The 24760-nt window shown below is 40.3% G+C and overlaps 4 protein-coding genes across 7 annotated transcripts; 3 read left to right on the top strand and 1 right to left on the bottom strand.

Annotated features, from left to right (window-relative positions):
* The first annotated feature begins 228 nt into the window (after positions 1–228).
* arid5a (AT rich interactive domain 5A (MRF1-like)) lies at positions 229–7476 on the top strand. 2 transcript variants are annotated; one of them, XM_042421743.1, is made up of 7 exons: positions 229–275; positions 1529–1599; positions 3943–4111; positions 4215–4267; positions 5064–5161; positions 5254–5413; positions 5503–7476. In XM_042421743.1, exons 1-7 carry the CDS (start codon positions 272–274, stop codon positions 6742–6744), a joined length of 1797 nt encoding a protein of 598 aa, XP_042277677.1. In that variant the 5' UTR covers positions 229–271; the 3' UTR covers positions 6745–7476. The 2 variants fall into 2 exon arrangements, with proteins under 2 accessions (XP_042277677.1, XP_042277675.1); XM_042421741.1 differs by lacking the exon at positions 229–275 and having other exon boundaries at positions 1174–1599.
* Positions 7477–11063: 3587 nt separating this feature from the next.
* gins4 (GINS complex subunit 4 (Sld5 homolog)) lies at positions 11064–15378 on the top strand. The gene is made up of 8 exons (XM_042421561.1): positions 11064–11354; positions 11448–11534; positions 12850–12963; positions 13054–13151; positions 13237–13325; positions 13505–13595; positions 13748–13852; positions 14159–15378. Exons 1-7 carry the CDS (start codon positions 11253–11255, stop codon positions 13842–13844), a joined length of 678 nt encoding a protein of 225 aa, XP_042277495.1. The 5' UTR covers positions 11064–11252; the 3' UTR covers positions 13845–13852; positions 14159–15378.
* Positions 15379–17469: 2091 nt separating this feature from the next.
* Positions 17470–20052, top strand: ppp1r3c2b (protein phosphatase 1 regulatory subunit 3C2, duplicate b). 2 transcript variants are annotated; one of them, XM_042421713.1, is made up of 3 exons: positions 17470–17567; positions 17689–17764; positions 18029–20052. In XM_042421713.1, exons 2-3 carry the CDS (start codon positions 17751–17753, stop codon positions 18888–18890), a joined length of 876 nt encoding a protein of 291 aa, XP_042277647.1. In that variant the 5' UTR covers positions 17470–17567; positions 17689–17750; the 3' UTR covers positions 18891–20052. The 2 variants fall into 2 exon arrangements, with proteins under 2 accessions (XP_042277647.1, XP_042277648.1); XM_042421714.1 differs by having other exon boundaries at positions 17535–17571.
* A 77-nt stretch (positions 20053–20129) lies between these two features.
* Positions 20130–22766, bottom strand: LOC121904148 (phytanoyl-CoA hydroxylase-interacting protein). Of its 2 annotated transcripts, none has more exons than XM_042421711.1 (4): positions 22590–22766; positions 21191–21365; positions 20843–20988; positions 20130–20775 (listed from the first exon to the last, which is right to left on the bottom strand). In XM_042421711.1, exons 1-4 carry the CDS (start codon positions 22764–22766, stop codon positions 20233–20235), a joined length of 1041 nt encoding a protein of 346 aa, XP_042277645.1. In that variant the 3' UTR covers positions 20130–20232. The 2 variants fall into 2 exon arrangements, with proteins under 2 accessions (XP_042277645.1, XP_042277644.1); XM_042421710.1 differs by having other exon boundaries at positions 20130–20779; positions 20871–20988.
* Positions 22767–24760: the final 1994 nt, after the last annotated feature.

The raw sequence follows: 24760 nt of genomic DNA, 5'->3' as shown, positions 1-24760 counted from the left end.
ATTTCGGTCCATGCACAAACAAACAATTTAAACACAGCTGCCATGTTTTTCTCTGAATATCAGGAGACGAAACAGAGAGAACTCGAATGAAAGAAAAAAACTCAGTTTCCCAGACTCATTTGCTGTGGTGCGATCAGTCAACCAATGAAACTGTCCTGTGGAGACAATTTCCTGTTTCGTGGTGTCAAGTTGAAGAGGGCGCTGCATGAATTACTGTCACAAAACACAGTAAAGCCAGAGAACAGAAGACCTCTGAAGATTTCCTCTGGCAATGGGTGAGAATTACTTTTATCTCTATTTGACGCTAGTTGTTGTTCGGTTACTGTTTCTATGTACACACTACAACCAGTTACTTGCTGAATATTGAACTTGATAAATATTAATACATTTAAATGACCTTTGTTAACATAATGTATGAAAACCGAATTAAATCTGTTTTTGCGAAAGTAGATTAATTTCAGTGATTTTGAATTTGAATCGGAAAGTCTTGAGAATTTCATTTACTTCAATCTCAAGTAAATTCTCAAACCATCACAATACTTTGACTGAGATTAATATCTGGTTATAACACAAAGGTCAATATTGTGTGAATATTTCTTGACACATAAAGTTACAGACTCGCGAAAAGTATCGGTTTATGTCGGAGACATAATCTGTCAAAAATATTTCCTTAACACATGAAATAGAGAAGTTAGAAGCTACTGAAAGCAGAATTAAAGGTTCAAGCCGCAGCACAGGAAACAAGTGATCTCAAAAGAGAAGCATATTGGTTTTGCACACAAATTATATCACCGTGGGAGGAGGGCTGCAAGGTATTGAGCTGAGTAACATTTTAATTCTTAGAACTGCATTTAATTCCCAAGCTGTTTGGTGTTTCATTTTGAACACATGTGTTGTTGTTTTTTTTTAACTTTTTATAATCCATCAATGTGGACGTGGATATTGAGGCAGAAAAACTCAAAAATACCTTAAATTCTAATAAAAAACACATAACACATGAGAATAAAATCTTAAATATTTGTTAATGCTTCATCTCATATCCCACCACCAGCATTGGTATCACTGTACATGTGTTTCTTAATGTTTACCAAACTTCATGGAATATCTTATAATTACATTTCACATACATGTATGTACATGTAATCTATAGTTGCAGATTATCTCACTATTGCCGTATACTCTAGTTTTTGTGTTACAATATCATACAGTGCAGCATACGGGCGGTTATGTTCATGAGCAGGAAGTGGTTTTGCAACTTGCGGTTTTATATCAGACTCAGTTGACAATATGTTCTACAGATTTTTTGTGCTGATGTGTCATCTGACCATTACAAAAACGACAAAAGCTACCACTACACTGATGTTCAACTTGGATGATTTGGTTAAAGATATGTTGTAGTCTATTTAGACTGTGTATTGCTGCGTATAGTAGTGTTTGACTGTGGCTCATCAAATTCAAATATTCAAGTGGCTTATTTGTACCATGCTAAATATATTGTCCTTGTTGTGTCTCACTTCATTGTTTGAAGCTCAAGAGGAGCAGAGAGAAACGTCACAACAAACCACAGCCAGTGAAGACGAGAAGGGGACGTCAAACCAGGTACTAACCTCAGTCACTGCTGATAAAATGTCAGTTGGCCTTCTGGCTTCAGCCTGGGCAATTTTCATCAGTTACAGTTAATCAGTGACTACAGTGATGACTACACAGTGCGTTGTGTTTTCATTTCCCTTTTTTAGTGAATTTGAGATAGTGGCAAATTTTGAAGTGCTGATTGTGTGCGTACAGTTGTTTCATCTCAGTGGGTAATTGTGAAATGAGTAACGAGGAATAAGTGATTCTGCTTTTGTATTCTGAGAGAGCCACCAAACACACACACGTCTCACACACCGCAATATTTCTTTTGCACATACAGAAACTGCAGGAGGTCCGCTCACAGCCATCATTCTGGTAACTGAAATGAGAGGTACAATATGAGAAACACAAATTAGCTCACCAAATTTCCAAGGCTGATGTTATTTGAAAGCCTGGCGGTTTCTGTGGTGACTTCTGGCCTGCCGATAGCATCAATCCAGCACACCGCTGACAATCATTGTGAGAGTCACATATCAACACTTTGACATCAACATCACCCACACAGTTTTCCAAAAAATAAATTTCTTCTAGTGGAAATTAACTCAATGTTTCACAATGATATTTGTTTTCTGGGCTAGAGTTAGATCTGCAGAGAAGGGGCTACAGTATGTGACTTAGAGTGCAGACGTTTCCTGTAGGCAACCATTGAAGCATAGACCTGAAAGTTTTGTGAATCAGTTCTGAAAACAATAACTGAAAGTAAACAGGCCCTTCATGAATACTGGTGAATCTTATGCAAGATCCCGAGCAAAAATTTACAATTTTAGTCTCTCATCACCTGCCAGATCTCTAAATACAGATGCAAATGTAGTTTTGCAGATATTCCTCCTTCTTAAGCCAAATCTGGAGATACAGGAAATTCAAATGTGATTTGTAAAGTATGATTCTCAGTCATCTGTTTTTTTTTTTTCTTGTAATACAAACATGACAGTCACTGAGGTGTTCTCCCTGGTCATATAGACTAACAGTGGAAAGTCAGAGCTGTTGGCTGTTAGCTGGGAACAGCAGTGTGGAGCAGATGAACTGTGACTCAGTTGGGGCTATCTTGGTTAGAGGCCTGCACCTTCACTATTACTCACTCTAGAGGCCTACTTCTCGGAACCAGGAACCGCATAGAGGAACTTGATTCAATATGAAACCACCTTGAGCTGTTTTGTTGTACAACTACTGCCACAGATATAAAGCAGCATCTTAAGGGTGATGATTCAAACTAAAATATTGACATTGTCCATTGTGGTCTCTCTTGACATCCAATCTATCGAAATTTCACATTTAAATATCGGCTGTGACATACCGTAATCTTTGATTTCACTGCAAAAACAGAAATGACTGGATGACAATTTGGGCTTTTTGAGGTTGTATTCACATGGCAGGAATAATATTGTTTTTCTCACAACTATCATTTGATATATACCACGCGCTGTATTCTGTCCACATAAAAAACACAATACAGTTTTTAAGTTTACCCTTATATTGTACCAAGTTATTTATCAAGAATATTGCTTAAATGATTAACTTTAAAGGCCATTCAACAGCTGTATGAGAATATGCTGTGTAATATCAGGGCAATCATTCAACAAGAGTGAACAGCACTACTTTAATTTAACTAAAAAAATACAGAAACATTATCATCCTCTTCTTCAGTCCTTGTTGTTCTCTTCTTGAAAGCTTTTTAACGGATTATTTTAATTCTGTGTACCTTCACAGTTTCATTTCTCCTTTCTTGCAAACCACAAATAGTGACATTGTCAATTTCTTGTTCTGGATTTCTGAGTAGTCTGGGCATTCTCGGTAACGTAAATTCCTCTTCAAAGTTGTTGACCCCAGTTTTGCCAAAATACATCAAACACGGAATCAGTTTTTTTTTTTAATACTACGGTAGCATCTTCTTGTCAGTCACCGCTGATGTATTGTTTGCAACATTTTGTATTACAAGTAAGAATAAATCTTTTGTTTTGGGTTATGTTTGTTTTTCAAAGTGACATTTGTGATACCAGTGACTGACAGCTCTAGACCAAAAACCCCACAAGTCTGCTGCTTTCTCTCCAGACAGGATGTTTAGCGGTTTTCTATTGAAAGTAGCGGTAAAACCCTACCCTCTGATTTTGATGTTTCATTTCTACATTTGTGTCCCATGAGACAATTCTATGTGACTTTTTTCCCCCATTTGTGATCATAACTTCAACTGTAAAACAGGTTTTCCATATCAGCACAGTAGACCATGTCACGTCTACAGCAGCACTTTGATTTTGATGCAAAACACACTTTTGTCAGATTTTTCCTCTAATGCATCTGGTTTCTCCTTGTTAGACTTCTCCCTTAGTGATTGAGATTCATGACTCTACAACTGAATGTGAGGAAGAAGTGAGGCCCAATCCACTGCAGATGGAGGAGAAGTCATTTGTGTCAAGTCTGCACTCTTTTATGAAGGGCAGAGGTACACCCATAGAAAGGATCCCACATCTGGGCTTCAAACAGAGTGAGTCGACATGCATTCTCACCGTGCTCACTGTTGTACTAACACCATATGAATTATGAATTCAAATGAAAATAGTTCTCATGCTTTTCTTCTTCTCTTTCAGTCAATCTGTGGATGATCTACAAAGCCGTTGAGAAACTGGGAGGTTATGATTCAGTAAGTACAAGTTCTTTATTCAACTATTGTTCAAAGAAATTACAATGTGTGACTGATGCAAACAGCGTAAATGTTAACCATAGGCCAGGTGCAGTAATGTGGTGGTTACAGCAGCTGGGACATTTAGGTTACTGAGCTCTCAGTATATCACCACCCATACATTTTTGTCTTTGTTGACACTATGGGACCAGTTCAACTCATTGAAATGGCACCAATGGCAAAAAGTATTTTTAGTGTGTTTTGTGTGTCAAAGGTTCTATTAGCACATCTTTTTTTTTTTTAAATCATTTCCTAAATGTTGCTTCTTTGCAGCTGTTCATTATTAGGACATTTCTTTGAAAGGATTATGTAATATGGTAGTATACTGGAAATGTGCTCATTAGACAGTTTTTAGGAAACCACCTGATACACTAATATGTAGTTTGACACACAGCACTACACAGTGAAAAGTATTTCCTGTCAGTTAAAGAACTGTTAAGAGTTTAATTTATTATGAATTTTTGAAATTGAACAAATACATGTGAACTGGAATATGATGAATTGGCATTTGCCAACTAAACCAACTTAACATTTTTTCTGTGTAAAATTTCCTTAAAATTAACTGTTAAATACCTGCAAATTACTCATAAATTTTCCAGGAAATTAGTATTAAATTAAAGGACCTGTAAAGTAAAGTGTTACCAATAACGTATATCATAAATGATAATTTGCACATTTTGGGGCCGCTGGTAAATATTGTAACCATCACAGACACATGTTGTTACAAATGCACTCTTCTTCATGTGTTATCCAACAGGTGACAGCACGACGTCTTTGGAAGAAAGTGTACGATGAGCTGGGAGGAAGTCCAGGCAGCACCAGTGCTGCTACCTGCACTCGCAGACACTATGAGAGGTAAAGATTATTCTGTCTCCAACGACTCTGTTGATTCAGTCACTATATGAACTGATTCTAAATCAGAAATAAATGTCTTGCTTACGTGATAGGCTGGTGCTGCCCTTTGAGAGACACATAAAAGGAGAGGAAGATAAACCTCTGCCTCCAAGCAAACCACGGAAGCCATATAAAAGAAATTTGGAGGGCAAGGTCAACAAGGCTGAGGGGAAGAGGAAAAGGACTCAGTCGGACAGAGAGATCGATTCTGAGGTAGCATATTATGTTTCTGATGAAAAGTTTTTAAAAAAAATAGTGAAATTTGTACTGTGTTTTTAAAGGTCCCCTGTATTATTTTGCAGTTACTCACCCAGAGGAGTCCAGAGGCTGCCTGCCAAAGTGAAGCAGGGATACACCCTCACTCTGCTCTCTGGCCAGCCACCTCTGACAGACACCATCTGGACTGCTCTCAGCCAAACCGAGCGGTCACCGATCTTTGCACTTCTGTCTATGCATGTTCCCACCGTCTGCAGGTCCCTGCAACAAGCCCCTGGACTGCTCATATCCCCTCAGCTGCTGGAGATATCATCTCTCCTCTGGAGAAGAAAAAGCGAATGGCTCAGGCCAGCCTCAGCTTGCCAATGAGCCCACAGGGTGAGGATAAAGAAAGGCCCTCCGTCATCCAGTGCTCTCCGTCTCAAGCTTGGGCTTCTTCCAGCCGGAACTGCAACTCCTCTGATGGCTCCCCGCTGCCCTTATCCTCCTCCTCTTCCCGCAGCCCCTCCCCTTACTCTGTTTCATCAGAGGACACTCCAGCAAGTAATGAAGATAAACCTGCATCAAGCTCAGAATTGCCAATAAACTGTTCCAGCACTGTGAAAAACACATCTAGCTCTAGTGAGGACAGCAAGTCTCTGAGCTGCAGTCAGATATCTAAAGATCCTGCAGGACAGAATAAAGACGTTTCTCACGTCAGCTCCACAGATTCACTTAAAGGCCAAATTAAAGACTCTACCTGGAAGCCAATCCACAAAGGGAGTGCCAAAAACTTCGCTCAACCTTTTCATTCATCTTTCACTGTGAAGTCTGACTGGGCTCCAACGTCTACCTCTAGTTTCTCCAAAGTTATTCCAAAATCTGTACAACTTCTGCGCCCCGCTCCTATTCGACCAGGTTATAAAATCCACCAGAGTAGGTTGACGCAGCAGAACGACTCTCTGAATTGTGCAAAGAAGCTGAACAACGTGACTCCGTGGCTTTATCCAACAGAGAAGAGGGAGAAATCCAGGACAATGCAACAAAAGGTTCCTCTGACTCAGCAGAGTCTGTCCCATTCCACCGCCACCATGCCAGTGTCATATGTCCTGTCGAACTACGACAGATCAGGGAGAGACTCTCGACATCAACCCCCGCTGCACCCCGCATTTCTCCCCAACAGAATGAGGCTACCTCAGTCTCAGCTAATGTATCGGCATGTCCCAGTGAGTCCAGCTCACACTGCTCTCATTGGCTCTGCTGTTTACCCATATCCCTACCCCATGCCTCTGTTTGGTCCCACACCTGGATATGCCCTAACTAATCCCATTTTCCCTCACAAGCTGTGATTCTTTGCATTTCAACTCCAGAGGTCAGTCATTTCTACTTGTCAAAAGTTTTTTTTAATTTTTTTTATTTCATCTTTACATCAAAGAAGGCAACCCAATTTTCTATTGCTCAGTGTAATCTTAGCGGCTTGGAACCGAAACCTTATGTGTGTTTTAGACATTACATAAATACGCAAAACACACATGATATCAGACATCTGAAAAAGGTGAATTGATTTCTGTGGCGACACCACTACACCACCACCCTTTTGGAAACCAGTACTGTAATTAACTGACTGACTGTGTTGATCTTCTGTGACCAAAACCAAAATACACTGCAGGGAAGTGAAGTCCAAGCAGTGTTGGTTTTGCATTATTTTTTTTTTTTAACTCACAGCTGAACTGTGTAAGAAATTTCCCATAAACTGTATGTGATATTTCTTTAACTGCAAATTAAACAATAAGCATGCAATGCGAGCAATGTACATGCTACAGGTTGCTACCAGAATTACTATCACAATTCAAATTGTGTCAAACCCACAGATCTTGCACATTTTTGTTCTCGGTTGCACAATTTCAGTATACGTTGTTTTGAAAGCTGCAAACTTTTTCATTGTACTGTATTGTGAATTTTGTTCAACATAATTCTGTATAATACTGTATGTGCCATCAATACTGGATGTTTTAATAGATATTTTATGCAGATCTCTTTGTCATTCAAATGTATTTAAACAGTATTAAATAATCAGATACAAAAACACAAATAAAAAGATTTAAACTGTTGGTTCTTTGTTCTTACTCGCAGACATGTTGAGGATTTCTCCATTCAAAAATCAATAATTCACCATGTCAGAGTAATTATTGATGAAAACGTATCCATCATTCAAAGATTCATTCATTAACTATTAATTTGTCAGCTGGCGACTGTGTGGCACCATCGCTATTCATCTGGTTTTAGGAGTTTGTCTCACCAGAGACAAAGGAGTGTTCAGGTACACGAGTAGGTTTTCACTGAATGACTCAGAACATGGTGACAAAATGCAAAGGACAAGCCTATATTTTCACCATCAAAGTCATGTTTCATGCACACTTTTGTAAAATAAAACTCACTCCTGTGTGAACCAAGGAGCATTATGGCACTGCAGTGCCTAAGCATTCACTCTGCCTTCAAACTTCACTTCATGTTGTTTTTCAGCGTAAACTTTGCTTCTAGACATGAATGTAAGCTGTCTGCTGATCTGCTTTACAAAAGTGATTGCAGTTCTCCAGGTTGTGGTGCAACCTGGCTCTCTGTAGGTCTGATGCATCACAGATGAAACCAAGAGGAAGCGGCTGTGAGAACTGAGGTGCCATACTGTGCGTCACTGCAGTAGTAATAATGCCACAGAGGATGCAACATCATTACTGGTGAAAATAACAAAGAATTCTGAGGCAAGAGCAATAACGAGGAAAGAGAAAGAGGAAATTATCTGAGTTGCCTGAAATTCTGCTGCAGGCTACTGAGTCACATGACTGTATCACATGACTAATGGCTGTCTCACAGCTAATTTCCAAACAGGCATTATTTGGATAAACTGACCACATATCTAAATGGTTTAGATAAAGTGTCATATTATCAGCTTTTACCTGACTCAAAATCTCTTCCCTCTGAAGAAACACAATACATTTTGGTTTTGGTTGGTTATGATAACAAGTATATCCAGCTGCGGCCACTGCATGAACGTGCAGTATCTACAGGACACACCCACCTGGTTAGGTTTAGGCATGAGGAAGGGGATGTTTAGGGTTGGGGGTGAGGTGGGGTGTGTAGTGTAAGGTGACCCTTCTCCCTCAGCCCCTGATGTAAGCGGTTCTAACTTCTAGACCACCAAAGAGTTGGTGCTGCTCTGGAACCAGTTTTCCTGTCCGAGAGCCGGTTCTTTGGCTGTCGAAATATGAAGAACTGGTTTGAAATTAGGCTCCGGCTCCAAACCGTCCCTTGAACTGCCTTCGTTGAAAAGGGGTAAATGTGGTCTGAAACGAAACAGCTGAAACAACTGAAGCAGATAATGGTATTCTGCTTAATTCACACCAGATAGTGTGGTAGAGATGACTCAGGGTGAAAGATAAGAGACAGGATACAGAGAACTGTACAGATGAGACATATCATGCTGACTTTGGGAAACTAGCTTCCCTGTTTTGACTACTGTGAACTACTGTGGTTTTGGAAGCCAATAACGACTCGTTGTCAGTTATAGGCCATGCAATTATAAACTATGCACACTTCCATATACAATATCTTTTATGCTTTGGATGCCGGTAGCTGAGTTCTGACTTGTTAGTGTTATATGTCACATCCTGGCTGGACTTTGTTTGTTTTTTGGACTCTGCTTCTTTGTGTTCTTTTGGTTTTCTGTGTTGCACTTCTGTTCAGTCCTTTTGGTCATTTGATTTTGCTCTTTCATGTTATTTGAGTTGTTTCTTGGAAAGACTATTAGGTTATTGGTTAGCTTGTAGTTCTGTGTTTCTAGGTTTATTTATCCAGAGACCTCAGCCTTTCTCACCCTTATGTTGGGACTGGACTGTGTTGGAGAGGGCTGAGTTGAGTTGTATCTCTGACGGACTATCTTGCAGTGGTTGGCTTGTGGTGTTGTGTGCTTAAGTTTGTGTAATTCTGGGACAGTTTGATTTATGCTGGGTTGTGATTCAAAGTATTGTGTTCTCTGGGTTTTGGTTTTCTGTTACTCTGTGTTTCCCTTGCGTGTTCCTTCACTCCTCCTGTGTTCATGTACTCCTCCTTACACCTGCCCTGCATGCGTCCTCGTTAGCCCTGCCCTTGTCTCGGTGTTCTTCCCCAGTCTGCTGTCACCTTCACACCTGCCCTATATCAGTCCCTTCAGCCCTGCCCTGCCCCCAGTGTCCTCACAGCCTATCAGCTCCCAGCCTGCCCCTGTGTCTTGTCACCTGTTCCTCGTTGTCTGATAGTTTAGTTTGTATTTTAGGTCTGGTTGTCAGTTGAGTCTTGTTGGATCATTGGTTCTGTTTTGTTCTTGTTCTGCATTCGGTTTTGTTCCGGGCAGCCAGCCTTCTGTTTTCCCCTGCGACTCTTCAATAAAGAAGTCTCTTCAGCATTGCTTGACCTCTTGCATTTGGGTCCATTTCCTGCTACTCACCATGACATTTTATACAATTTTCATATCAGAAGAGCACTTTTTTGGTGATAAAATTATTTTTTGTTGTCATTAAATTTCACTACTGTCTTGTGTTTGTATTTTGTGTGTTTTTAAGGTATGTAGTTGCTTATGTTTTATTGTTTGTTTCTTTTATTATATCTTATACTATTTTTATGGTCTTATTTGTTTAACAGTTTTACTCTTGTGAAACACTTTGTGACCTTGCTCTAAGAAAAGTGCTATATTAAATAAACTTTACTTACTTACTAATGTGCTTCTCTATCAAATCAGAGTGCTAGATGTATATTCTTGATATTCACTCAAACTGTGTGTGTATATATATAAATAAAAAGACAGGTGACAAATTAAAGGAAAAACCAACATAAAGTGTCTCCGTAAGGTGTCAGGCCGCCATGTGCTGCCAGAACAGCTTCAATACACCTTGGCATTGATTCCACAGTCTCTGAACTCTACTGGAGGGATGAACATCATTCTTAAAATTTGGTGTTTTGATGATGATGGTGGAGAGCGCTGTCTAACACGTCAGACCAAAATCTCCCATATGTGTTAAACTGGGTTGAGATGTGGTGACTGTGAAGGCCATAGCATATGATTCACATTATTTTCATACTCATCAAACTATTCAGTGACCCCTCATGCTCTATGGGTGGGGGCACTGGAAGAGACCACTCCCATCAGGATAGAAATGTTTCATCATAGGATAAAGGTGATCACTCAAAACAACTTTGTATTGATTTGCAGTGACCCTTCCCTCTAAGGAGACAAGTGGACCCAAACCATGCCAGCAAAATGCCCCCCAAAGCATAACAGAGCCACCGGATCCCCTCACTGAACGGGTCAAGCATTCAGGCCTGTACAGTTTTCTCCTTTAATTTGTCACCCATACCATATGGCACTATACTCATAGGGCGCATGGGTACAGAAAATCCTGAGTACCGACTTATAGGAGCTGGCTCTTGCTCTGTTAAATTAGGTAGAAATCACTAAGTAAAAACAGCGGACATTAACTCCAAATATGACACTTAAGCGAACCTTAATATCTATAACGTAAAGCATCTGAGTGGTGAAGCGTGTTGAAAAGCAGTACACACTAAACAGCCTGTGACGAACCCTGCCTTGCAGCCTCTACGCGGGGATGAAATACAATAATATCTCTCGCGAGAACTGTTTCAGTGGCGCGAATAAACAAGGTGTTCACTAGTAAATACACGCTGCAGTTAGCGGTTGTCTGTACTGTAAACGTTTTAAAAGTTATTCTGTTTGGATCGTTTTCAAATTATATTGAATAGTCCAACATATCGTTTACGTTTCGATTAACTTCGATATTTTGTCGGCGCACTTCGTAAAGAGAGAACCATGTCGGACGCTTTGTCTGACGACGGCAGCGACATCAACCAAGATGACAGTCAGGAGGATGTTATTATGACCCCGGCGGAGCTCATAGCCAAACTGGAAGAAGTGAGCTAACTAATGTTACTAAAATGATCCTAACTGATAGTGAACATGGGGCACACAGACCTCACAGTTGTGTTTCCTCTCTGTCACTCACAGGCTTGGCTGAATGAGAAGTTCTCACCGGAGCTGCTGGAGAACAAATCAGAGGTGGTGGAGTGTGTGATGGAGCAGCTGACTCACATGGTAAATACAATTAAATGTCCCTCTTTGTTTATGCACAGACACGCTCCTGATAGCTTACAGTCACATATATTCAGTATGAAAGTTGTCAGAATCCCATCTGAATAAGAAATTGCACTAAAAATGTACTTTCAAGTTGAAGTGAATGAGATAATGGCTCCTGTGAGAGTTATACTGTATATGTATTTTATAATTTGATGATACTGATGCATTCATATGTAACCAGCACCAGCACTTGTAGTTGATGCGGGTGGAGCTAATATGAACTATATCAGCTCCACCTGATATATTCTGCTGGGCTGTTCAATCTATACTAGTGCTTCATATTTTAAATGTGGATCATATGTTTTTGTGTGTAAAATCATAATTTGTAAAGTAACCAGCTGTCAGATAAACGTAGTAAAGTAAAAACTACAATATTCTTCCCTGAAAATAGTAGAGTAGAAGTATACAATGGAATGAGATGGAAATACTCAAGTAAAGTACCAAAAAATATACTTCAATACAGTACTGGAGTAAATGTACAGTACTTTGTTACATTTGACCAATGTGAACTTTATAGTCATGAATACTAGAATAGAATAGTGAAAAATGTCCCATATAATTCCCCAGTGCCCAAAGTCACACTTTCAAATTGCTTGTTTTGTTAACCCAACAGTCTCTAAAATGTTCATTTTACAACAACAAATCACATTTGACTGATTGACATTTGAGAACCTGGAACCAGCAAATGACTGGTGAATCACCAGACAAAGCAGTTTTATCATGAACTGTATGTTTTAGTCATTCATACTAATTAAAATATCATATTTTCAGGTTCATTGCTTGCTTTACCTCCTTCCATAATAGGACAAAAAAACACTTTGGGTTTTTTGGCTGCCTAAATAATTTATTGACTCAAATATATGTATAAATCAATCAGTAAGAAAGGATATTTGGTCTCTTATGAGTTCATTCATTTTGTAATGCGCATATACAGTGTACCACACGGTACAGTAACATGTGTGAGTTGGATTGCTTTACCATGCTGAGCTTCAAACAAATGTGAAGCTATTTATGTAGGCTAATTGTGTATCACTGTGACTGAGGTTACATGGTGGCTGTCGGGAGTCCAAATGCCAAATCCAGCTGTGAGGTGTCTAGTCTAAAGACTCATACCAGAATACTCATTTAATTGGCATACAACAAGCAGATTATAGCCACACAGATATATCAAATTGTTATATGTTCTGCTTATTTTACTTTTGTGATTATATTGACATACTCTGAATAAAAGAAATGTTCGTCTCTGACAGTGTTATGACTTTTCGTCCATCAGGAAGCCAACCTGCAGCGGGTGAAGAAAGGTGATGCGAAGGCCAGTGTCCATCGCATGGAAATAGACAGGATCCGCTTTGTACTCAGCAGCTACCTGCGCTCTCGTCTGCAGAAGGTCAGTCAGGTCAACAGTACACTTTGAGCAATGAAGCTTTCATCTCACCTGGGGATGACATAAACTGCCTATTTTTTGTGCCACGTCTAGATCGAAAAATTCTTCCCACACGTCCTCGAGAGAGAAAAGTCTCGAGGTGAAGGAGATCCGTCACTGCTTTCACCTGAAGAGTTTGCTTTTGCCAAAGAGTGAGTACAGTATAATAAATCAGTCATTTGAGCTGTTTGTTTATGATTGCTTTACCTGACACAAGTTTGTTTTTCCGGCATCCAGGTACTATGCCAACACAGAAACCTACTTGAAGGCTGTAGCATTGAAGCGCATGCCCCCCAACCTACAGACAGTTGATATGCTCAAAGCAGGTAAAATTTCTCTTACACCATCTCTATTTTTAGCTCACAGGCTCTCTTCATATTTGTTAGGTCTTGGATGAGCTATGCCCAAAATACTGCCATTAGCATGCGCTGGCAGATGGTGGCATTTGCTCTGACATTTTCGCTGACCGTCACACTAAATCCAGTCTATTTTAATGTAATCCCAGTACCAGAGCCCTGCTTGGACTCCTTTGTGTTCCTGCGAGTGAAAGAGAGACAGGAAAACATCTTGGTTGAGCCCGAAACAGATGATCAGAGGTACTTAATTCATCAACTTTTTTTTTAATGCGTTGTCACTGTTTTCTTTATCCAGTAGGTGGCAGTGTTACCTTTATACATCCAGCCCAATTAAATTTTTCTGCATAGATACTGAAGCAGCTGATAATATCCCTACGTGTCTCTTCTCTTAGAGAGTACGTGGTGGATCTTGAAGAGGGCTCTCAGCATCTAATGCGCTATCGAACCATAGCACCACTCGTTTCAAGTGGAGCTGTGCAGTTAATTTAAATGTCGAGGTAAGCAACAGTGAACTTGAACGTGTCATCTCTCCTCATTAACTTAATATTGCCCTCACACCCTCTTGTACAGACATCTGCTAATTCATTTCTGCAGATCTTACATAAGCACCTGCTTTCCAGTGACATCTGGATTTATTTTTAGCTCTTTTTTTTTTTTTGCAGTGCTCATTGTTTCTTAGCAACTGATTATGAAAGAAAAGTGTCTCTTTCAAGAACCACAATGTGTTTACAATGAGTTGCATTTTCACTGAACTACAGTAAACAATAAAATACAATTAATACATGGTGTGTTTTATGTTACAGGTGCTTCTGTTGGCGTGGAAGTTTTTGGCTCCAGGAGGTCATAAAATTAGCTGTGGCTCTTTTTTGTGACACAGCGGTAGTAAAGAACGGACAGTTTAACCTGCAGAGATCACATTTGTTTCTCACTGTTGTCAGGATTAAGCACTAACTTGTGGGATACAAACAAAGACATTTGGGGTGACATGAGTACAAGAAATGTAACTGAATTGAAAAAAATGAATGGCAAATATTAAGTGTGTAATATTATGAGAATTGATTGCTGATGAATGAACCCTGTTCACCAAACCAGCTTTTGCAGTTTCATAATGTTATTTTTAGTTGTGTTGTTAATCATGTCACAGCATTGGTTTGGTTACATAATTACAATGTATTTTGGTGTGTTGATGTCTGTGAGACTGGCAAAGGCAAGTCTGTGTAATCTGCTAATTCATCGTTTTTCCTGTTACTATATCCAGATGACTTTCATTAGACTTTCATGGACTTTTTCTCTGCTGCTCAATAACAAGATGCATCAAATGACTCGAAGGTGAAATTTCATCAGTGCATCATAGTGTTTACAAGCCCAAGGCGCACATGTTAATGTGCATGTCCGTTTGCTTGAGTTCTTTTGATTGCCATATTTGAATAACACAATTACATTAATGTGCATTACTGTCATGTAACTGTTGTAATAGCATTGTTATGTAAGAGATTCAGTGGGGCCAATCAGTTGTCATTGTTTGCCCTCACACAAATTCCCAAGTAATTTGAACTGGGACTGAGAGAGTGGCCATTGCAAAACTGACCTACGTGCCACCTTCTTGAACTGCACTGTTGATCCTGCTGATAATAAATCTTACAACTCAGTGTTATCGGGAGATTTTGAATAAAACTCCTGTTTTCATCAGCACATACAGAGCAGCATTAAAGGTAATTAAACGCTGTAAAAACAGAATCATTTAGACCTTGATAATCTTTGAAATTGTTGATTTGAGAGAAAAATAAAACCATTCAAATTTTTGTAAATGTTGTAAATTTAGTTGTTATGAAAGCATTTCATTTTGTTGTCTATTTAACACCCAGCGTACCCATTCACATTTTTGGGCTTCTCATCATGCAATAATTTGCCTCTTTACTTGTTTAATCTTGCAACCTCTTGCAGAGCAATTTGGAGGTTGTAAGTGATCATAATGCCCTTGAATTTGATTTGGTGTTTAAATAAATCTCAGTACGTGTTGGAATTTTATGTGTGGTACATGTTTCATGTAACTCAATATATAAACACGTACTTGGATTGATTCATGTACAACACTATTACCTCCTGAGTTCTACAAAGCCAAAAAACTTAAATAGCTTCCTCAGTCAAGTGACAGGCATGCTGAGAGTCGTTTGTAATCCAGCACTCCTCAGTGTCACACATGCTGACAGGCTACAGGACAGTGATCCCTTCAGGGCAGGAGCCAGGCAGGCGGCTTGGATGCAGGCCCGGGCCTCAGTTAGACCTGTGTCCACTGACAGTCCTGAGAGTATAGCCCTGGATGACTGGAATAGTTTCCACAATGCAGTGGAGAGTAGAATTACACCAGCTGACCTATATGAACTTCATCATCTCATCAACACTGGGCAATATAGTCCTTAGGTTACGGCACAGACAATTTGACCTAAATCTTCACAGCTATGATACTGGTGAAATAACTTGTTTTTATACTGACAGTCAGACACTGAATTATGTTACATACAAACTCACACAAACTTTAAGTTTCATATAGCCACAAGCAGCAACAATCTGGGTCCAAGTAGATTGCGAAAAATTGCATAATTTGACATTTTTAGAGCAGAAGACCAGATGCAGATGACTCGAGCTTACAACAGTCAAAATGTTGGTGATTAAAATTCTGAAAAAATCACACATCATTCTGCTGGTTTCAGGTGTATTGTCAAATATTTTGGTGAAATTTGTTCAAAAATGGGATGAAATAGAAAATGTTGTGCTTACAATACCAATTAAAGCAAGATTGTGGATATTACAAGCACATAATTTGACAAGTTTTAAAACAAGATGTCACAACAGAACCCCGAGGATGCACACACATTGGCACCATGTCAGATTTGAACAGGTGACCCTACAGTTGCAGAGAACCTGTTTAGACCATTAGACCATCAGGATAACACAGTTACCTCTGACAGCAGTTGATACTAAACAGTAACTTATATCTGCATACAATTAGTAAATTACTGCATTGAAGTCAATGAGAATGAATAACTTGGATTAATGACTGTGATGCATGCAAACAAAACACAAAACCCTAACCCATCTAGCTGGTGGAGGCCTGAGAAGAAGAGAAGAGAGAGGTTAATAAAACAAAAATTTTGGGGTGAAAATCGTTTTAAAAAATGAATGAAATAGAAAATGTGCATACAGTACAAATTACAGCAAGATGTTGAATACCACTGTGGACTCACCATTTGACTGATCTGAACACCATTTGAAACACTTGATATCTACCATCTAGAGAATGTCTGTGTTAATTTTGATAGTATATGAGTGAAGACTTTTGGAGATATAGATGTTAATAAATTTTGCATATTTTGAAAAATATAAAAGGACAGACATCTGAATTGACCATAGGTTGCAGTGAAGTAAACTTTTGTCACAATTCAGTGGATATACTGAAAAAATTGTGATTTATTTTGATTTTTTTGAAGTTTGGAATGTGAAACGTCTAGAAATTTAGATGTTGTGATAAGCCACGCCCACGTTAATCAATCATTACCAACTGAATTTCGTACGAATCCATGTGGCCAATTACAAGATATAAACTTTTCACACTTGTGGTGCCAACTAGGGGCAGAATATCCCAAGACTGCATAGCGAAGCTTGGACCTAGCATCCGAACAAATGCACCAAGTTTGGTTACAATTGCAAAAGCCAATTTTGATTTATGAGCGTTTATGTAAATTTGAACTTGAGGACACAGGTCTAAAAATGTATAATTTCAAAATAGATTGACATGTCGAAATTTCTTTGATAACTTTAGATCAGCGAAGTCCATAGATGATCCTAGTAGTGTCTAGTGGGTGGAATTTGCAACCCACCTGCCAATTTTGGTGACTTTTGGTCTTACAGCTTTTGCTGCACGAACACTTTTGGCTGAGAAAAAAAAGAAGAAAAATGAGAATGAGATCAAAAACAATAGGACTCCAGCAGCAAGCTTTGTTGCTTGAACCCCTAAATATAAAGACTTGTGTATTATAGGCAGGTCCAAAACAGCATTGGAAGAACAAAAAACCACAATATTCAGACGATTGGTCAGTAGAGAGGGTGGAGAATACAACATGAGGTAGTATAAATAGAACGTTACGCCAGACTCTCCTGCAGGCAAAGGCATGACTTAGACTGCAGACTACAACTTGCTGCACATGGGAGTTTGTAAGTAAGACTTAGAAAGACTTAAGACTTATAGATATATTTGTGAAATTATAACTGCAGAGTGCAACACTGAAAATACCATCACTTTAATACTGACATACTATGTTTTTCTTTTTTCTAGAACTCCAAACAAACACTGAAGAAAGTATTTCCTGCACTGAGCACCAGACTACCAGAATAGAGATGTCCAGCACAATGTAAGAGCTCGATGCAAATTAAATCTGTGGTGACTCTGCTGCAGAATGTGGGGTGCATTATCTTGCATCACTTCTTCAATAATAAGAAGAAAAATGTGCAGGTTGATTGCAATTATTTTTAGTAATATGTCACTTTAATCTGGTGATGCTTTCCATAATGCACCTCACAGCCAAGTTAGGGCACATTTAAAGTATGTACAAAAGTTTGATCATATTTCCAGGGCAGCAGTACTTATTGAAACCATTTTTTTTATCTCTTGCAAGTGTCCTGCCAATGGTTGGCCTAGGGTCAATGGCCCAGTCAGCTGGACTTATGGAGATTGCTGTCAGGCTGTGCTTGAACCAACGTAAAGAACTGTGTCCTCATGTTTGGGTGCCCATCCTGAAGCCCCTGCGACCTTGCATCCGTCCTGCAGCTTCAGAACAGATATCCTCTGACATCTTGGGCCAAGCAAATCTGACCCACCCTCTCTTAGATTTATTGGATGACTTCGATGATGACATTTTGATCCCAATCAAGAACAAACATGTGGTGTTTGCTGACTCACAGGGATTGTCTCTAACAGATGTGCGAGTCTTTTCTGACAAAGAGGAGCATGCTGACTTCGACCTATTGCCATCGCTGCAAGGTTCGGGAAGCATTAAAGAGGATGGCTACAGCTGCACTGTCAGCACCTGCTGCCCAGGAACACGGCTCAAACTGGGCTTCCCGCAGCCCTCTGAAAATTTTCAAGCCTTTCGTGCCAAGCTTGCAGAGAGCATGGTTACCTTGGAGAACTGCAGTGTTACTGAGGTGGCCCTTGAAGGTACCGTCCGAGTCAGAAACATCAGCTTCCAGAAGGAGGTGAATGTACGCATCACCTTTGATTCATGGCAGAGCTACAGAAATGTGCCCTGTACATACGTGCAGAAACGCTTTGGAGGACCACAGACAGATATCTTTGAATTTTACATTGATATTCCTAAAGTGCTTGATGCCAAGAGGAAGATAGAATTCTGTTTAAGTTATTTACCAGGAGGGCAGAGTAAGACTTTTTGGGACAACAACAACGGACAGAATTACAGCATTGCTGTGTGTGTGAGCTCACATCTCTGTCGTGGAAAGAGCCTCAATGAAAGGGCATGACTTTCTCAGCCTAGAAATGTTCCCTGTTTAATGTACTAGCACTCATGAGATGAGATGAAGTGAATAATTTTATTAGACTTTCATGGTTTTCACTCTGAATTGGTACTTTTATTTTTCATAAATGTTTAGGCATCTTAGTAACTGCTGTTTCATAGAGAAAGAATATGTAAAACATGTACATTTTGCTCACATTGTCTTTTCCAGTGTTCTTTAATATAAAGCATCAAATGGTAGACTTTTCTGTGTCAGTCCACACCCTCTTGTCATGTCCCATGCACATGCATTTCTCTTGTGCATCAGGGAGGGGATCCCTTTCACTTTGGGCATTCCCAAATAGGTCAGAGTTTACTATGCAGTGACAAACACAAGCCCCATAGCAGGAGAAAAGCTAATCTTAGCTGAGCCCTGTTTATAGAGCTGAGGCTTGCTGACAGACACCGATAGCACAGATCTTTGAGATAGGACCTTCCTTCTAAAAACCCACCTCACTGAATGGTCCTGCTCTCACTGTCACATTGGGCCACACTTTTCATCAGCAAAGTCTGTCATGCAAGATTTTGACACCATGTGTTATAAGAATTATAAAGAATTTCCTAATCATAACTGTAATTATTCTTTTTAAAGAAATAGTAAAGTAATGGATGGGATGTTGAAAGCTACAATTTGGCATTACTGATTAGACATTTGGCAATTACAATATAATATATAATATGTTTTTTTTTAAAGACAAAGAACATCTGGCAGTGACTTTGTAGAGAGGTCATTATAAGAAGTAGAAATAGCAAAAATTATCACAATAGCAAAAATCATCATGACCTCTGTAACATTTAAAACCACTGACTTTTAAAAGTGGCATGCTTTTAGCATTTGCACCACCAGGCTGTATCAAAGACAATTTTCTTGTAAAGCAACAACATCAAACTTCAACAAAACTAAAAAATGAAATCAAACACATTTTTGACATTTTTGAATTTTGAAAAAGACATTAAAAAACAAAACAAAACATGAGACCAGAGAGCACAAATGACTGGTTTGTCATTCTCCAGTCTTCTCAAGCATATGATGTCTTCAGTTATGTTTTGTTACAACGGTCATGGATGGATGTTTACTGTATTTCCAGCTGTGATTATGATGGAGTTCTGCAATAAATATTATAAAAGTCTTCTATTTAATACTCACTATTCTAGTCCAGGCAGGGGGGAAGAGGGAAAGCAGCATGCAGAAACCCCATGAGGTAGGCTGTTTCCACTGTGTTTTGACCTACGCATGATGGGCTCAGCGCTGTGTGTTTAAGCATTTTATGCTCACACACTCCCAGGTCTGTCCTAAATCGTCATATCTGTCAGCGGCCCACGCTGATGTTGCACACTTTGCAGCTTGGGTCTTTCTTGGCGTTGGCTGTGGTCAGACTCATAAGCTGGTGGTGCCCACTGATCTGCTCCACGGGGCCCTGATCTAAGGGGACCGGCTCTGTGAAAAGCACCTCAAGGATGACATCACTGGCATGGCAGTACAGGGGTTCCTCCCCTGGCCCCTGGGGGGCAGTGTATGTCAGGAAGGGGTTGGAGGCCAAGTCCAGCATGGGGAGACGGGTGCGACAGAAGTTGTCTCCCTCTGAGCCAACAGGGGCCAGCACCAGCACCACATAGTGGTAGGCTGTGTACATACAGTAGAAGTCTGCGAAATACAGGGAGATGTTGGGGTTCAGCAGGTTTCCGGCTGGGATGTGGAACCGCAGAGGACCGTATGGGGAGTCTTTAGGAGGGAGGCCTGTATCAAATTCTGTATTGCAGCTGAAGAAGACTCCATGCAGTTTGCCGTTGATAGGAGATCCATGACTCCCACTGTTGTCCTTTAGGGCTGGACGCATCAATCCTCCACATTCCTTTCTAATCCAAGAAATGAGGAAAGGATATTAGACTTTATGGCTGCTGTCATGGCTTTAGGTATACAATATCAATATTAGAATGCAGCACTGACCTGACATAGTCAAAGTAGTCTGGATGCTGGTTGCGATAAAACAGGGAGAATTTCAGCAGCCTCCCTGCAGAGCCCTTGGCCTTGTCAAGAAGTTGCTGTAGGTGTTCCATGGCATAGTCTGCAAAGTTGACACGAGCTGTGTAATCATTTTCAAAGTCTTCACTGCTTTCAAATGCTAATGACTACCCAGTGCTGAAAACAGAACTGTTTTTGCCACACTGCAGCTTTTTTTTTCTTATATTGTATAACATTGGTTAAAGCGCTCATATTTTATGGCATACATTATCAGTGCTTTAGCTGTCAGACATGGCATGTCTTACCCCCTGTGCAAAACTCCACCACCTGGCTCCACTCTGACACCAGGTAATCGCCATCTGGCTGGCGGACCGCAGTTTGGACAGCAACACAGTACTCCGTCCGAGGGCTGAGGAACCAGTGCCCCCTCACTGCCATGGGAAGAGGCACAGCCTTGGCCACCAGCTTGGTTGGCACATCCTGAAGGATAAAGTAGGAAGGAGTTGACATCAAGGACAGAATGCAAGGTCATAACAGGCTGCTGTGTGTTTCATTTACATTTCAAAGGAAATGTAAATGCAATTGTTAAGTCTAGCATTTCCCTCCATAAACTTTGCCTTATTAGCATGATATTCCACTTCAAGCCCAAGCTGCTGTAACTAGGATACATCTAATCAAATCAGCGGCTTTGTTTTGGCCAAGTCCTCTAAGAAGCGCAGCTAATTACTCCAGGCTCAGAGGCCCATATATCCATAGCAACATCGCTGATGCAAGTTTGTTTGTGCCACTTTGTACATCAGAGAGAGAGAACATATTCTCCATTCGGGAGTCCTATCCCTGCTTTGACTTTACAAAAGCACTTTTTCAGCTGTTGAATGCCAGCTGCAATTATACGCCATAATTACAGTCAGAGTTTTGCATCTGAAGTGAAGGGGGATCATAAATGTTACCCCTCAGCTACTGGGTCCAGATTTAAACACTGTGTTTTGCTTGTAATTGATCATGTAAATGATGAGAACACCGTTATTTTTTGGGCACTCAACTAGTGTGAAAATGTCAATTGTTTCCTCAAGTGCAATTTTAGAAAAATAATTAAACATCTGCATTAAAATAATATGTTGTGCTTGCTAGAAATGCAGTTTCGATACAGGGACTGCAGATGGAAAGTAGCGGGTAGCTTCTCTTCTCACTGCTTAAGATTAATAGTCCCTGACAAATACAATTAAAAAAAGATAAACCATTGTAAATTAAACTCTTCTTTGTTGCATTACGTCTGTGCTTTTCTTAATTTGGGAGTTTAATGATGCGCATTGGGTGTAACTAACATGAAAACTGTTGTGTGCTGCAGCTGCAGTTTTTGTCCATTTTAAGAGGAAACAATGTACAAGTGAATCACTGGCCTGAAGCTGTTGACTGCGCTCATTTTTCTTTTCGCCTGTACTGGAAGTGACTGAAAGGGCGCAACCACTGCTTTCTGTGTCCAGACTAATGCAGAAAATCACAGGGCTGTTAACCCTACTAGACCTCAATAAGATATGCATTTTACATATTTTACATTGTATGAGGAGAAATGCTGGCCATTGATGTGAATCTGAAATATGAACCTAGACAGCAGTGGGAAGATTGATGGGATGAAAGATGGTAGGGATTGGATCGGACAGAGGAAGGTACATGAGGCTGTGCAGCAGTTTCACATTGTCAGACCCTGTGTTTAAAGCGGTTGGGGTCCCTGCTCTCTTTGCGGCTCAGGTCGATGAAGAAGTGTGTGGCTCTGGCAGTGTCCTCGGGGGTCATGTCCCACATGATGCGGAAAGAGTCACAGGTCACCTCACATATCTGGATATTGCAGGGAGTGGAAAGAGGGGCGTCCATTTCTGTCATCTGCCATTGAACCGAGAGATAAAAGGGGATAGTTAGACCAGAGTGTAATCTGCAAGTGTAATACCAGTGTTGGAGGATGGCAACATCTGCCAAGAGAGATTAAATTGTATCACAGAGAGCTCCAAAGTGGACACTGTACAGCAGTTCAGAAACACCACGGCTGAGAACACCTCGAACAGAATCCAATTAACCTTTCATTTAGAGATCTGTGTCTCGGCTTTTTATTCACCATCCTGCTCCTTTTTCCTTTTCCTTGCCCTTAGCTGACATTTCCCTTTATTACACAACTCGATATGCTCCTGACTGAGTGACTGGCCTCTCGCTTTCCCCGTGCATTTCATAATCCACCTACAGCAGTCTCCCAGCAACCACGACTGCTGCCTCTCTCTCAATCTTCTCCTGTAATTCTCAAAGAAGGGGTTTACAAACAGGAGCAAATGCTGCACCCCTCAGCAACAATTTGAAGTAAAGGTAACTTTTTTTCTTTTGCCTCCTCCCTGAAATGCATTCCTTTTTAAAACAGCTCAGCGTGTGGACTTCTCGCAGCTCGAAGGAAATCTTCCAGCAGCTTTTATATCGTTTGTGTCAAAATAGGGGAATATCAGCAGCAGATGATGTATGATTATATTTCCTTAGTTGTCCATCAGCCATTTGATCCAGGCTGCTGCACACAGCCTTGAGTAGAGGGCTGGGGGTAATCTTTTGGTCAGCCTGTGTTGTGTTTGATTTGCTGTCACCTTTCCTCTCCTGAACTGATGTTGAGTCTCTGCGGCATGTGCACAACGGTCATCTTCTTTTGCCCTGAGACATCTATTCCTCCATAGTTTTCTCGTTCTTGTTATTGCACTCATCTCCTGTGATACTGCGTGCCGCTCTAGTAAAGCATTTTCTCTCTTATTTATCTGGAATCTCAACATCAGTTCAGCACATGGCATGTTTCCCTTATTCCAAGCCCTCTCACACTCAGCATATGCTAAATCACACATGCACCTAAAAATAACCTTCTTTCAATTTTGCACAAACAATCATAACATGCTCATTTTGTTGTCTGTGTGACGCTGCATCACTCACAGGACGAAGGTGCCTTGGTGTCACTGTCTGACTGCAAGGTCTGCTAAGGTGTTCACCAGTCACCATGATGGACAGGCTGCAGCAGCTCATTAAAGCCTGTGAACTGTGAAATTTGTGCGGTAGCTCGTTTGCACTGGGGGCCAGGGGAGAGAGCTGTTGCATCACGCACGTGTGTTTCCACGCGTCTGTTTTCCAGCTGCTGTTCTCATTTCTTGCCATGGTGTGTCTTTTTGAGATAGAAAATGGGGCAAGAGGAGATTCTCACAGGACATTCATCAAAGCCCCCTCATCTGTGTGTGTGTGTGTGTGTGTGTGTGTTCCACTTTTGGATCGAACACAGTTCAAACAGAGGTTTCCATACCATTCACACAATCCTGTTGCCCTCATTTATGCTTTGGTCTGTAAAATGAAATATGAGCCAATTCTCTCTGCTGCGACACCAGCTTTGATAACCAGTTTCTCCAAAATTATTAAGTATTGAGGAGTGACTGTTTGTGTGTGTGCATCAAGCTGTAAGTGCTCAATTAAATTCTTACTTTGGCTGAAATCTATTACACACATAGATGTTATCTCTGTGAGAGAGCATCATGAAAGAAGCTGCTGCATTCATGCATATGGAGCAGGGCACAGACAGCAACTCTGTGGTTCAAAGTGATTTTCCTTTTTTTGCTTCTGGGGGACTTAACAATATATTTAGATGGTTTAACGACCAGAGAAAGAAAAGGGGTCATCTTCTCAGTGCATTTTTGAAACTAAAGGAGGTGAAAACACCATTACACAGTATTAAATACCAAGAATTATTGTGTGAAGTTCAATAAACAAGCTGTCGAAAAGAAATATTGTGCGATTAATATTATATTATGCGCTGCATCCCCTCGCACAATTAACATTTGGACATATGAGCACCAATCTCATTACATGAA

The sequence above is a fragment of the Thunnus maccoyii genome, chromosome 9 (genome assembly GCF_910596095.1).
Source record: "Thunnus maccoyii chromosome 9, fThuMac1.1, whole genome shotgun sequence".
NCBI lineage: Eukaryota > Metazoa > Chordata > Actinopteri > Scombriformes > Scombridae > Thunnus > Thunnus maccoyii.
The sequence above is the reverse complement of the archived record's forward strand: the minus strand, read 5'-3'. Positions and strand labels throughout refer to the sequence as shown.